At 45.7% G+C, this 15,629-nt stretch overlaps 1 protein-coding gene across 5 annotated transcripts in view; it reads right to left on the bottom strand.

Moving 5' to 3' along the window:
• LOC143285473 (uncharacterized) overlaps positions 1-15,629 on the bottom strand; it is a 37,199-nt gene that overhangs the window by 6,702 nt on the left and 14,868 nt on the right. For 4 of the 5 annotated variants that reach the window (XM_076592776.1, XM_076592778.1, XM_076592777.1 and 1 more), the window contains exons 7-13: positions 14,903-15,164; positions 11,846-13,866; positions 10,140-11,231; positions 9,524-9,775; positions 8,220-8,470; positions 6,551-6,768; positions 5,353-5,672 (exon numbers count right to left, since the gene is read on the bottom strand). In XM_076592776.1, the coding sequence (XP_076448891.1) occupies positions 5,353-5,672; positions 6,551-6,768; positions 8,220-8,470; positions 9,524-9,775; positions 10,140-11,231; positions 11,846-13,866; positions 14,903-15,164 (4,416 nt within the window). The remainder of the gene's footprint in view (positions 1-5,352; positions 5,673-6,550; positions 6,769-8,219; positions 8,471-9,523; positions 9,776-10,139; positions 11,232-11,845; positions 13,867-14,902; positions 15,165-15,629) is intronic. The other variant, XM_076592780.1, reaches the window with a different exon arrangement.

Below are 15,629 nucleotides of genomic sequence, written 5' to 3'. Positions count from 1 at the left end.
TTCAGGGGATTTCTGCTTTCAACTGCATGTAATCTGATAAACTTTAAACCAATTCCATTTCACTTTCAGGGGATTTCCAATCATAATGATGTAGGATGGTGGAGTGGGTGGGGTGAGAGGCAGTGGAAGAGGTAGAAGAGGTAGTCAGTGAGTGTCTAAACCACAGAGGAAAAAGCACAAGAAAGATGATATTCACCTATTCAAATACAGGAATTATGGAATCGTGAAAGAATAGTGACATGTGAAGTGTATCATCTTTAAACACACACACACACAATCTCTCTCACACACTCCATGCACTAACACCCCCACCCCCCAAATTCCCCCATGTATGCACAGATGCACACAAAACAGAGACTCAGTTATCACATACTCACTTTGTTTTAAACAAGCAAATCATGAAGGCAAGAGCTCTGTTGACTGTACAGGAGATTTTGTGATTTCTGCACTTTTTCTGACAATGGCGAACTTATCTATGATCTTCAAAACAACTTTTGTTAAAGAGGGAGAGTAAAAATTCTGGTCCATATGGGACTCGAACCTGTGGACACTGGTTTCCTAGACAGGAATGTAACCACTTGGTCACTGCTCCCTGTTGGTAATACAAACTGATGACTACCGATCAACGATATCCTTGACACTAAAGGAAGATTGTACACAGCTTCTAATGTCACTTACAGGGTGTGATAGGTAGCACACATATCAGACTGGCAACACTTAGAATCCAAACACTAACTCATGGCACCAGACATCAGCATGAAGTTCAATATTAATGTGTGTGTGTGTGTGTGTGTATGCATACACACATGTGCTTGTGTGTGCATGACTGTGTGAGATTCATGCCAAATCAACAAAAGAGGCACAACACTCTCATTCACCATGTCAGAACATATGATAACCATGCGATGAACCAAACATTTTCAGTTCACATCTCAACACAGTGCAAATAATGAAAATCAACACTTCAAAAGAAACATTTAACACCAACATTTTCAAAATGAGGGGAACAACAATGGAAAGAAACAACAGCGCACCACAATTTGTCCATGTGTTGTCCACATTTTAAACATGCATGCAAAGTCAAAAGACATGTCACAAAATTAATGAGAAACATGAAAAAAAGAGTGTTAATTAACACTAACGATCATGCATACTGAAATTCAAACACACTGAACACACAGTGGGTCAGCTAACTCCATGAGGAACTGGCAGCAACCAATGAAAAGAGCCGTGACAACACCTTTAACTGGTTGATTGCAAAGCCGAACACAACACAATGTTCCACACGCGACTCTGAGAAAGGTCACATATGTTAGACGTCAAAAGATTGAGGATTGTGCTGGGCTCACAGGTTAACTATTACACATATGAAGATTCAGACTGTGTTGGGGTGGCTGTGAGTGTAAGCGTGTTAGTGGAGGGGACGGAGGTGTATGTGTTTAAGTGTTGGCATTGGCGTTGGTGTGTGTGTGTGTGTGTGTGTGTGTGTGATGTGTGTGTGTGTGTGTGTGTTTGTGTGTGTGATTGCATATATGTGTATTGGTGTGTATGTTCATATATCCATACTTGCTACTGGATGTGATTTGATGAGCATGAAAATTTAAAGGAAATAAAATTAGTTGAGAACTCATAATCTATAAATGTGCAGCGGATCAGTTTTCGAATAGTTTAGATATCAGACGAAATCAGATGAAACGTTATGGAAAAGCCAGGGCGGAAAAGACCCAAGACCACTGTCTAAGCGATAAAAATTAACAGTTCTGATTACAACAGCTATATAGTTCTCATTCAGTGCATTGCACATATTCCTTTTTGCAAGTTTCACTCTATCTGACACCCCTCGAAAAAGGAAATTTATTACAACTGAATATACAGCAATATGGTAAACCAAACACCAACCCTGAACACTGCCCCACTGCCCTCCACTCTCCCAGAAATCAATACAAGAACAAGGTTGAAACAAACTACCACTCCACCCCCCCTACACTCTCTCTCTCTCTCTCTCTCAGAAACCTGTTATTCAAAATAAGAACAACGTTGAAACAAAGAACCCCCTCACACCACCTACAATCTCTTTCTGAAACCTACAAGAACACCATAACAAATTTGTAACAAAGTACTCCCTCCTCCCACACACATTCTCTTGGAAACCTTTTATTCACTACAAGAACAAGTTAAAACAAACTAATGGATGAGAAAGGTGAGAAAGGGAGGAAGGAGGGAAGAAGAGACAGCAGAAATTAGTCCAGTACACATATTTAATCCTTCAGTGAGTTACAAAAAGAAAAAGGACCAAGACTCTAGGTGTGAGAGAGGCTAACAGACAATCAGAATGAGGTATGAGGTGTGAGGTGTGTGTGCGTGTGTGTGTGTGTGCGGGTGTCCACACACATGTATGTGCATTTGACAGTGTGCATGCGTGTGTATGTGTGAGTGTGTGCATGCGCATGTGTGCATCTGTGTGTGTGTGTGTGTGTGTGTGTGTGAAACAATGTACGTATCGTCAAGCCATGCAACGCTAGCGGCGCAAAAGGTGAGGGAGGTCACAGGAAGGTCACCTGGCAGGGTCAGTGTGCACACTGTTAGTCACACTGGGTGAAGAAGAAGCATCACAATGGCCGCTGCTGCTTTCTAAGTGCTGCAGATGGGAAGATGAAAAAAAGAGAGAAAGAAAGAAAAAGAAAAAGGTGACTGTGATGGGCTGTGATCATAATGTTGTGGAAGCATTCGTTTCTAAAGAAACAAGTCTAATATTAATCATAACGAAGCCAGTGAACCATTCTTTAGAAATAGTAAAAAAAAAATAATAATACAAGTGAATCACTGCAAATGTAAACTTCTACAGAAAAAGAAAATCTAATTATCATTTTAATAAACAAAGCAGTCACACTTTATTTTTAACTTTTCTTTTTTTCTTCAGTGCATATATGAGAAACCAAAGCACATTTAATCAACAAATGAGGAATCAAATCTGTTTGAAGTGTCTGAAAACAAAGGGAAAATTCAGATGTTACAAAGTTCTCCAGAAGGCAAACAATAAGGACCACAGTATAATTATGTAAGAATCATGTAAAAGCTGCAAAGGGAAAAACAACACAAAAACAATGGAGTGTCATAAAGCTCCTGAAAATCAAACTGCAACATGGAAGAAAAACTAACACAGACCAATTTCATGAATGTTACTTGGTAAAACTACTAAAGAAGAGCATTACAAATATGACAGCATTACACCACCTTTTATAATGTGATTGGCTACTTCAGTAATGTCGTTACTGGCTGCCCAGACGCGGCAGTATGCATGTTACAAAATAAAGCAACAGACTTAAAAAGCAAAAATATAGAAGGAAAAAAGCTAAAAGAAAAAAACAACAACATAATTTTAAGGTAAAATTCAAGACTCAAATGTGATATTCACCTATCAAATACAGGAATCATGGAATCTTGAAAGAAAAAAGTGACATGTGAAGTGTATCATCTTTAAACACACACACACACACACACACGCACAATCTCTCTCACACACTCCACGCACTAACCCCCCCACCCCCCAAACTCCCCCATGTATGCACACAAAACAGAGATTCAGTTATCACATACTCACTTTGTTTTAAACAAGCAAATCGATGAAGGCAAGAGCTCTGTTGATTGTACAGGGGTTTCTGTGTTTACTGCGCTTCTTCTGACAATGGCGAACTTATGTATGATCTTCAAAACAATTTCTTTGTTGAATCCAGATATATTTTTTAAAGTTTTACCAGCTGTTATTATTCCTCTCCTCAGACTTCCACTTTCAATGGCCTGATTCTCTTCGGAGGTCACATCTTTAGGAGAAAATATAACTAGTGAAACATTTTTCTGCTTCAACAGTGCTCTTGAAAACATGAGGTGGGTGTGCATGTGTTTGTTCATGCTTGCATGAGTACTTGTGAGTAGTGTGTGTGTGTGCACAAGAGCAGGCATATGCGTAGACTAATGTGTGCGACAGAGCTGATGAAACACAAAGAGAAGTTGCACTGGGTTAGACTCACAAAAATTGTCTTTAAATATGTTCAAGACAACCAAGGGTCAAGCAGTGAAGCAAAGCTGTACACGGCTCTTAACCATTCCACCACAAAGTGAATATGAAAAAAAAAAATAACAGCAAAAATAAATACAAGTGCGTATACAGGTAATAAAAAAAAATGTCAATGACTGCCAAAGTAATTGCCAACAAAGACAATTTACCTCAAAATGATTGCCAACACAGACCGCATACCTCAAAATCATTGCCAACACAGACCGCATACCTCAAAATCATTGCCAACATTTGGCAATTTACCTCTAGATGATTGTCAACACAGAAAAATTACCAAAATATGATTGTCAAAGAGATTTATCAACACAGACAACTCACTTCAAAGTCACTGCCAACATAGACAACTCAGCTCAAAGTGATTGCCAACTGACAACTCGCCTCAAAGTGACTGGCAACAGACACAACTCACCTCAAAGTGACTGCAAACACAGACAAAGTGCCTCAAAGTGACTGCCAACAGACACAACTCACCCCAAAGTGACTGCCAACAGACACAACTCACCCCAAAGTGACTGCCAACAGACACAACTCACCCCAAAGTGACTGCCAACAGACACAACTCGCCTCAAAGTGACTGCCAACAGACACAACTCAGCTCAAAGTGACTGGCAACAGACACAACTCAGCTCAAAGTGACTGCCAACAGACACAACTCACACCAAAGTGTCTGCCAACAGACACAACTCGCCTCAAAGTGACTGCCAACAGACACAACTCACCCCAAAGTGACTGCCAACAGACACAACTCACCCCAAAGTGACTGCCAACAGACACAACTCAGCTCAAAGTGACTGCCAACAGACACAACTCAGCTCAAAGTGACTGCCAACAGACACAACTCAGCTCAAAGTGACTGCCAACACAGACAACTTGCCTCAAAGTGACTGCCAACAGACACAACTCACCTCAAAGTGACTGCCAACACAGACAACTCGCCTCAAAGTGACTGCCAACAGACACAACTCAGCTCAAAGTGACTGCCAACACAGACAACTTGCCTCAAAGTGACTGCAAACACAGACAACTTGCCTCAAAGTGACTGCCAACAGACACAACTCAGCTCAAAGTGACTGCCAACAGACACAACTCAGCTCAAAGTGACTGCCAACACAGACAACTCAGCTCAAAGTGACTGCCAACAGACACAACTCAGCTCAAAGTGACTGCCAACACAGACAACTCAGCTCAAAGTGACTGCCAACAGACACAACTCACCTCAAAGTGACTGCCAACACAGACAACTCACCTCAAAGTGACTGCCAACAGACACAACTCACCTCAAAGTGATTGCCAATCAGGTGGTGCAGTTCGTGTGTGATGAGCAGCTTGGAGGTGGGGAACTCCCGGTCGCAGTACTGACAGATGTACACATTGCCCTCATCCCCCACCTTGCCCTCCCCTGCCTTGCTGTCCGCGGGGTCCGCAGCGGTGGACGTGCTGGGTTGGGGTTCAGTCGCGGTGCCCTGGCCATCCACGCTGGCCGAACTGTTGTCTGGCACGGCAGTCACCTCTTTGTCTGCGCTTTTGTTGGCGCCAGTCTTCTCCCCTGGGTCTGGTTTTGCTTTCTTCACCGCCTTACCACTGCCTTCATCCTCCTCTGCAACAGTGCGTCCTGATCATACAGCAACAAGCAAACATTCATCCTGCAATCATACAAGCCATGTGTCAAACCAAAGGGGGTAAAGTACATCCAATAACAAACCTTGCCAGTTTCAATATCATGCAGCCAATGATCTTCACAACACGATCATGACCAGCTTTGATCATTCAAGGTATGGAAGAACCATTCCCCACAATTCAAAATTCTAACACTGCTAAACTACTGGCAGTATTTGTGACAAACAGACTGACTTTGAAACTGTCAAGCAACTGTATCCATGTGAACAGACAGCCACTTACATAACTAAAGTGACACGCTCAAAAACAAAGGACAGAGCTCTTTCACAGAAGATGCCTATATCATGCACTGATCCTTCCCCATCCACCGACCAAAAATCCACGCACCGACTTATACAGATGCACACAGAACTAAGCCATCTTCATTCCAGACTGGTGAGTGGTTTCCCCAAGCCGTAACAACAGACAAGCATCCACCCCCTACAAGCATCCACCCCCTACAAGCATCCACCCCCTACAAGCATCCACCCCAAGTGGCTGCCTTGAGAACAGAACAGAAACAACGGTCATAGACTCATACACATAACAGCCCACTCACTGATCTCAAGATACAAGTGAACAAAGAAGTTGTAGCTAACAAACACAGAAAGAAAGACAGACAAGTAACATAATTCTTGGTGGCTGTATTCCATGACAAAAGGCAAAGCCACAAAACAAAAATGCAATGTGGACCTTATCAATCAAGAGTTCTCTACTTCTGATCAATCTAAATCAAAACACAAAACATCTACACAATAAAATCAATGCTGTAGAAAAAACGAAAAAGATCAAGAGAGAAAAACAACAACAGCACCAGACCTTTTCCATCCTTCCTCTGTGTCATCAGCAGCACGTTCAGTTTCCGTTTGGGGGAAGTCTGGAACTTCTCCGCCACTTCCAAGGCCTGCGTGAGGTCAATGTCATTGACCTCCTGGGCACGCTCACTCTGCCCGTTCTCCATCAGCCACTCAGAGAGCTCCGGCAGAGGGCAGAAGTGCACTCGAATGTGCTGAGTCAACAGCTGCTGCTTGGGTGCACTGCATGCGAAACATAGAATACAACACTGAAGAAGCAGAAAGGGTACATACTTACACAGAAACCCACAAGCACACACACACACATAGGAAATTTTCTTCCTAAAATTACGTTTAAATAACATACTTACTGTGACCCACTAGTGCAGACTCCGGCAGGGGTCTGACATTCCTGTCCTGTGCAAACTACTATCCGCCTATGCAGAGAAAACGAAAGTAGCTACAGCCGATAACCTCCCGGAAGTAGGTAACCTCCCCTAAACTTCAAAAAACCAATGTTGTACAAAAGATCCACAATCACTTAATCATTCAGAAGAATTACAACTACAAGTACAACACCACAATGTTTGTCATAATGGAAAACATGAAACATAATATCAAAAGAATGCAACTGCAGGCAATAACCCTTAAAAGTCACTGAGCTAAAAATCAGCATCAAAAAGACCCAGATGACGTCCAGCCACACCACCACCATCACTGCTGATGTGAACATGATGGGACAGAAGGTAGGAACTGTTCAACTGGTCACATACTTGGGATCCATCATCAGCAATGAAGGATCCAAACAAGAAATCCTCTCAAGAATAACAAAGACAACATCAGCGCTATCCAGACTGAAATTCATACAGAAAGTCAGCAACATCTCCATGAAACACAAGACCAGACTCCGCATGCACTGGTATAATTATTCTATCTTCCCATATACATGTGAGACATGGACCCTAATGGCCAATTTGGAAAAAAGAATTCAAGCCATGGAAATGAGGTGTTATGGCAAGATACTAAACATCAGATACACTGATCACATCACATGGAAATGAGAAGTTATGGCAAGATACTATCAGATACACTGATCACATCACATGGAAATGAGAAGTTATGGCAAGATACTAAACATCAGATACACTGATCACATCACATGGAAATGAGAAGTTATGGCAAGATACTAAACATCAGATAAACTGATCACATCGCCAGTGAACCAGTGCACCATACCATCAAGCAGCACACAGGACCATAATTATGAAGATCTGCCAGCAGTTGAGAAAAGCAAACTGCACTGATATGGCTATATAACAAGATCCTATGGCCTCGCTGATGCAGTCTTCCAAGGAACTATTGAGGGTGGGAGACAGATTCATGTAATGCACTACACCACATCTGCTTGGCAGATGCCTGACGAGCAGCAGCATCCAACGTGCTTAGTCAGGCCTTGAGTGCATGACTTACTAGTTGTATACCTATCAGAGTGGCTTTCTTCAACAAAATTTTGCCTGAGGACAACAGTAAAGTTGCCATGGATTTCTTATCAGTGCCACAAGTGCGTTCTGCCTACAGGACGCCAGCTTATCGTCTCATCCAAACAACCAGATGCTCAGCTTGATTTTCCACAGTACCATCACTTAAAGAAACCCCCTAAAACACCACCACCAGGACAATCAGCACAGACAGACCTATAGTCACAGTATGGGCAGTGGAAGTTGCTCTTGGTCAGGTGGAAACGCAGGTGAGTCAGGAGGTGGTCTCGCCGCACGTTGGCATAGGGACAGCGGTCACAGCGGTAAAGCTTCTTGGGCTCCGCATCAAAGGAGTTGGTGTCGTTGTTCTCGTACAGCTCCAGGTGGTCATGGATGACATTGATGGTGACCGACTCCGAGGAGTCTGTGGGCGGCAAGGCACTGGCTAGAGCCACATCTGCTGGCACCTGCACACACACACACACACATATTAATAACACTGTTTTGTTTTCTTTTGTTTTTTATTTCCCGTGTTGGCTGCAGTTCCCCTGTTCATTCAAATCTGCAAGTGAGCTTTTATTTGTATGGCTGTTTTCACCCCACCATTCAGGCAGTATACTGAACATTCCAATTTCCGAGGGGTGGGTGTGCCCATGCTGGGTATGTTGGTGTTTCCATAACCATCAAACACTGACAGGGATGACGGGACGGCATGTGTTAGGCATCGTGTGGTGGCAAGGTAACATCACCCACACAGCATCTGCACAGGATACCAGCATGTAAACGCAAGAGAGGAAGGCTAAAGAACACCTGTCACAGAACTAAATACACCGAGGAGAACTGAACACTCTGAAGCACAACTCAGTACTATTCTGAGTCTGGCCTAAAGCAGACATCAGTGACAAATCTTTGCTGCTGCCCTACATACCAGAGGGCATAAAGGGCAGAAAGTAAGCATGGGTGCAACAGCAAAGTGGTTAAAGCACTGGACTTTCAATCTCAGGGTCCCAGGTTCAAATCTCGGTAACGACACCTGGTGGGTAATGGGTGGAGATTTTTCTGATCTCCCAGGTCAACACATGTCCAGACCCGCTAGTACCTAAACCCCCTTCGTGTGTATACACACGCAGATCAAATACATACATTAAAGATCCTCTTTTCCATGTCAGCGTTCGGTGGGTCATGGAAACAAGAACATACCCAGCATGCAAACCCCTGAAAATGGACTTTGGCTGCATTCATAGCAGAGTAAATAAACAAAACAGTCATACACGTAAACTGTTACATGTCTTTCTGAGTGGGTATGCGTGCACTCCTGAAATCTGATCAAATAACACAGGAAACAAATGATGAGCACTCAATGGCAGCCGTCAGTAAGCAGCCTGTTGTGCAAATGACCCCCTGAGTTTGTAAAGCGCTTACAGCTTGGTCTCCAACCGAGGACAGGCACTATTTAAGTATCCATATCACTCACCATTCATTCAAGTATGTTAAGCACGTAAAGTGAGGTGCTGACTGACCTCTTTGAGGTGCTGCAGGTTGGAGAAGGACTGCGTGGCCAGCAGGTTCTGGTTAGGCATCAGGTGGATCCTCTGGTGCTGCTGTAGCAGGTTCATGGTGGGCACCGAGTAGTCGCAATACTGACACAGATGGCGCTGCCGGCTGCCGTGCAGCTCCATGTGACGCATGAAGTGCGAGCGCTTGCCGCTGGCGTAGGGGCACTTCTCGCAGCCATACTTCTTGAAGCGGGAAATCTCCAGTAAGGTGTCCACCTGCACACGCACACAGGGAGGGTCGGAATCACAATCAGAATCAGAATAACATTATCATCTCCATAACAGAAATGAATTAAGTGCAATGAAGTCTGTATCAGTAGATACAGATCACAAGCATGACAGTAAAATTTGGAACAAAGACACACACAATAAAATCTTTGCAAACCAAACCTGATAAAAACATCACTTTCCCACTATTTAAACACACACATACACACACACACAATACACACCCAGCTAAGCACATGATTCAAAAACACACATTTTGCATATATGCACTTGCACAACATATGAAGTAAGTATGATAGTGAACACACACACACACACACACACACACACCCACACCCAGAACAACATTTACCTTCTGGCGCTGTGGAATGTCAGGGGAGAGAAACACACTGTTGGAGCCGTCGTCGTCCACCTCAGCAGAAATGGACGCCATGCCCGGCGCATGCTCCCTGCGCTCCAGGTCGAAGGTTGTGGAGTCGAGCGGGTCGGGTCGGTACTGCTGGTTGTGCACCTTCATGTGGTGGGACAGCAGACCCTTGGCACCCACAAAGTAGTCGCAGTGGGGGCACTTCATCAGGGGGTGGTCACTCCGGCGCCAGCCGTGCATCAGCTCGTGCAGACGGACGTTGCGAGAGCGGATGTTGGTGTAGGGGCACTTGGAGCACTGGTGCAGCTTTTTGTAGACTCCGTCACGCAGGATGTAGCCGGGCCTATTGCCCACAGAGCACTGTGTGGCGATCTTCATGGGGGACACCGCGGGGAAGGTAGACAGGCTGGCTGTGATCTTGTTGGCGATCATCTTCTGCTTGATGGCCGCGATCTCCACTGCATCCAGTACAGCGCTGGCGTCGGACGCCAGTGACTTGGAGGGCGAGGAAACGACCGAGTCGTCCTGGTACTCCTCCCCATGAAGACGGACGTGCTGGCGAAGCAGGCGGCGATGCGTCACCCAATAGTCACAATACTCACACTTGTATTCTGCCGCTGGCTTGGGACGGTGGAATTGCTTGTGGTACAGGAAGTCGTTCTTGCTGTTGGTCGTGTACGGACACTTCTCACAAGCGTGCCTCTTTGGGGAGCTCTCGAACGAGACTTTGCCACCCTTGCTGGGAGATGAAGGGGGTGTCTTCTCCAAGGGAGACTTCCAGCCGAAGGATTCCAGGGTGGCCAGGTCATCCATGTTCTCCTCGTGACACTTCATGTGCTGGTGAAGCAGGCGGGGGGCACAGACGTAGTAAGGGCACAGCTTGCACCTGTACTTGTTCTGACTGCTGGGCTGGTGGTAGCTGTGGTGGAACGTCAGCATCCCACGCTTGTCCGTGCGGTACGGGCAGATGGTGCAGAAATAGCGCTTGGGTTTGCCCCCCTTCTGCCCCTCATCCACCATATTCCCATCCGCGTCGTATCCGTTCTCAATGCCGATCTTCTTCTTGATTTTTAGTGCCTGTCAATTTGGAGAGAGGGAAAGGTGTGGTGATGTACTGCACTGTGATGTACTTCACTGACAAGAAACACCTTGTACCCCTGATTAGATTCTGTGTCAAAGACTACTTTTTCTGATAATCACATGATGTCAGTCATTTGCTTCACTTCATTTCCAGCATTACTTTAGTTACACTTAAAGACAGATTCTTCTTTTTTTTCACATTTGATTTATTCATTTATAGTCTGTTCATCTAAGAAGATGATATTTTTTCACAAATTTATAAACAATCACTAAAAATTTTGAAAGATTTTGTGACTTTAACATTACTGGTGCAGTGGTGGTATGTAGCATCATGGGTTTGTTTGGGATCATTTCGAGTTGAGAGAGAGAGAAGTAACATTTGTACTTCAATCAAGGTAAGGTGAGACTGAACTGAAAACCTTCATAAAAGTGGAAGTGAATGATTTTGAAAACCTGTGAAGTTTGCAGCTGCTTAAAAACAAAGTGATTTCTTACATTCCGAAACAACGTAAAATAAAGAGGGAAAAATATATAAGTAAAATTTTCAAACAAGACCAACACAAAAACCTGTATAATACAGAAACGCCCCCACACATTCCTTCAGCCCTTACCTGACTGGCATCAGTCGAGCCGTGCTCTGACAGAATGTGCTTCATCATCTCCTCCCTGTTTGAGGTCTCCACTGTATTCCCAGTGCACAAGCGACACAAGTAGGCGTCCACAAACCTTCCCTGACCAGCAGCCCTATCTGCTGACACACTGCAGGCTGCAGGCTTGGTGTACTTGATGATCAGCTTGCAGTAGGCCTTGTAGTCTGTGGAGCTGTGCTGCTTGCGGATGTGGCGGTTCATGGGACTGCGGAAGCGGGACATCATGCCGCACTCGATGCAGCGGAAGGGTTTCATGCCATGACTCTGCATGTGCGTCACCACGTGGGTCCGCACAGCCGTCATGAACTTGCATTTGGGGCAGTGCCACACCCTGCCCGTTGTCAGCGCCTGCTGCTGCTTCTTGGGCAGCTTGGGCGGCATCGGGGGCTTGGGCGACTTGAAGGCGGCGCCGTCACTGCTGGAGGATCCCGAAGGCACATTGCTGGGCTGGTAGGTGTAGCTCTCAAACGTTTCCCGCGCCTCCTCTATCCCCATGAAGATCACCTCAGCATTGCTGTCCCTGTGCCGCCGCTCGATGTGCCGACAGATGTCCGTGCGCCAGTTGGAGCGATAACCACACCCAGAGCACTTGTAGCGCTTGTAGCGACCCAGCAGCATCTCCTGATACTTGTAAGCATTACTGGGACTGGCCGCTGGCTTGCTCTCAGGAATGATGAACTCTTTTTCTGAGACACTGCTGCAATTGATCTCAGAATCCCCGCTGTCGTCAGCCTCATCAAGAGAGTGGAGACTGCTTTTCTTGGGACAGGTGGCTCTGGCCTGATCCAGCTGTAGAACGATGACGTGGCCGAACTGACCAGGATGCTTCGCACGCAGATGCTTCTTGATGTCCCACTTCCAGTTGGAGCGCTGGCCGCACACAGAGCACTTGAAGGGCTTTGAGTAGCCGTGCTTTTTGGGGTCGTTCAGGATGCTGGTCAGGGACGCTCGATCCTTGGAATCCGACACTGGGGAAGACGGCGTCACACTGTCAAGGGTGGGCAGACCAGTGTAGTAATTGAACTCAACCCCATCTGCCACCGAGATGATGCGCACCTCATTGTCAGGGTGAATGTAGTTGTAATGTTTTTTGATGGACCCCTTGGAGGTGCCCTCTTTCCCGCATTCAGCGCAGCGATACAACATGGGGCTGTTGGCAACTGACTCTTCTTCATCCACATCCATCTTTTCCACAGAATCTTCCTTCATTTCTGGCAGATCCCATTCCTCCTGTGCTGCCTCTTGATCCTGGTTTTCTGTGGAGGTCATCATGTCATCCAGCTCAACCTCTGAAGAAATCAGGATGGGCTTGGCCAGAATGCCCAGTCCCAACAGCCCAGGATGCTCATCATGCTGATGCTTGGTGACACTGGAGCGGTACCAAGAGCGGAACTGACAGTGGGAGCACTTGTACTCATATGCCCTCTTCTTCTTGTTGTCAGGAAGCGAGGGCTTTTCTTGTGGTAGTTCAGCCTTCTCCTTGATTTGCGGTGTGGATGTTTTCTGAGGCGAGTCGAGCCTGGCTGACTTGGTGTTGATGGGCGCCAGGGGCCCCACGTTGAGGTGGTGGTCTCTCTTGATGTTGGACGTGCTGGATATGTAGTCCTGGATGGTGGCCTTGGCCTCTTCCGTCGACAAGACCACCACGTCCTGCTTGCAGCTCGGGTGCTTGCTGGCAATGTGCTTCCGCATGTCGTACTTCCAGTTGCTGCGGCGACCACACACCGGGCACTTGAACTGCTTCAAATTGAGGTGGGTGTCCATGTGGTTCTTCATCTTGTATGCCTGGTGGTTGGAAAAGGAGCACAACTGGCACCTGTAGATCTTGTTGCCCGCCTGGTCTGTGGTCTCCGTGCAGTTGGCGATGGACTCTGATACGTAGCCCACATTGTGAGCGCTGCCCTCTTTCTTCTCAGCCACAGGTTCTTCCGTCTTCTCCTTCTCCTCCACTGCCGGCTGTGGCTCCTCCCCACCTTCTGCAGCTGGACCAAGAGTGAAGTTTTAACCACCTCTGACCACAACACAATGAAAAGCTTATGAAATGTTTTCTGAACATTACTGTTGGTGTTCCCAAGCCAAGCTGTCTTGGGCTGATGTGTGTGTGTGTATGTGTGTGTATGTGTGCATGCATGTGCATGTGTGTGTATTTTCAGCTGGTGTTTGTGTTAATGTATATGTGCACATGTGCATGTGCATGTGTGTGTGTGTGTGTGTGTGTGTGTGTGTGTGTACATATGTGTGTGTGTGTGTTGGGATGGTGATGTGTGTGTATGTGTGTTGGGCTGGGGTTTTTTTTTGGGTTTTTTTTGGTTTGTGTGTGTGTGTGTGTGTGTGTGTGTGTGTGTGTGTGTGTGTGTGCATGCATGTAGATCCAACCCTGGAAGCGTTTGACTGCAACCAAAAGCAAGTGATGGCCATTTTATCCAAAAGGACAAATCAGGGCTTGCTATTCCTCCTGGCAGCCAATGACACGAAAATGACTCTCCAAATCCAACACATGTAAGAAGCCACTCCAGCCTCCCACAAACTTGTGATGTCACTCTAATGAAGCAGCAGCGTTTAAAATAATACACAAAATTTTCCATTTCATTGGCTGAAAACCTGACCAGCTCCTTGGGTCTATAGGAAGGTAAGGCACCTGATACTTTTTAAAAATTACTTTTCTTAAAGCAGGTGTGGTGCAGTAGGGTATATAGATCAGTCCACATGCTCTGACACCTTGAAACGGACACAAACTAACTGATATTTTAAATTTTTATATTCATCTCACAATTTGTAGACAATGTTAATTACCAATAAATAAATAAATAAATAATACAACAGAAGTAGCGGCAATGTTAACAAAAAAAACAACAACAAAAAAAACCCAACCTTATACAACAGCAGTAGCAGAAACATTAATACAGCAGCAAAAGAAAATGAAACAAAAACATAAACAAAGCAGTAACAGCAACATTTACACGGCAGCAACACAAACTAAAAAAATTAATAGATTCAAAAATGTTCAAAAAACCTTACCTGAAGCCTTGCTCTCGGCATCAGGGAAGTTGTTTTCACCGTCAGCCTCCACCTCCACCCCCCTCCCACCCTTGGACAGGGCCCGGCGGTCTGGTCGGAAAATGAAGAACTTCTTCACGTCCGCCTCGTTCGACACCTCTGAGGGGTGCTTGCGGTACAGGTGGCGCCCCATGTCACCCCGCCAGTAGGTCTGGTACTGACACAGCTTGCAGGAGTACGTCTTCTCCTCCGTGTGCTCCTGGGAGTGCCGGTCCATCTCCACCTTCACAACAACAATAATAATAATGATGATGATAATGTACAACCAACTGATCTGCAGGAATCTGTTGGACTGTTCTTCCGTGCTGCGCTCCTGTGTCTCTTCACAGAGAAGGGGGAGAAAAAGAAGAAAATGTACATTTGTGCAGCCCCCCCCCCCCCCCCACCCCCCGCCCCCCCCTCTCTAAGAGGTCAGGGCAACTTACATGAAAGAACCACACTTGACCACTCTCTTTCTCTCTCCACCGTTTCTCCCTTCTCTCCAACCGCTCCCTTCCCCCCTCCCTTTTCGCATTCCTAATACATGCAAAGGAGCTGTCAGGTATGGGGCAGTGTTACACAGGTAGGAAACTGAGAGTGCTTAAACATTAAGTTTTTTGGTTTAAAACTACAAGTTGTACTGAAAGACAGAGACGGAGTCAGATGAATGGACATGATGTGGAAGGCTGTTCCAGACATGGGCAGCAGC

The sequence above is a fragment of the Babylonia areolata genome, chromosome 9 (assembly GCF_041734735.1).
Source record: "Babylonia areolata isolate BAREFJ2019XMU chromosome 9, ASM4173473v1, whole genome shotgun sequence".
Taxonomy (NCBI): domain Eukaryota; kingdom Metazoa; phylum Mollusca; class Gastropoda; order Neogastropoda; family Buccinidae; genus Babylonia; species Babylonia areolata.
This window is presented reverse-complemented; position numbering and strand designations above follow the sequence as displayed.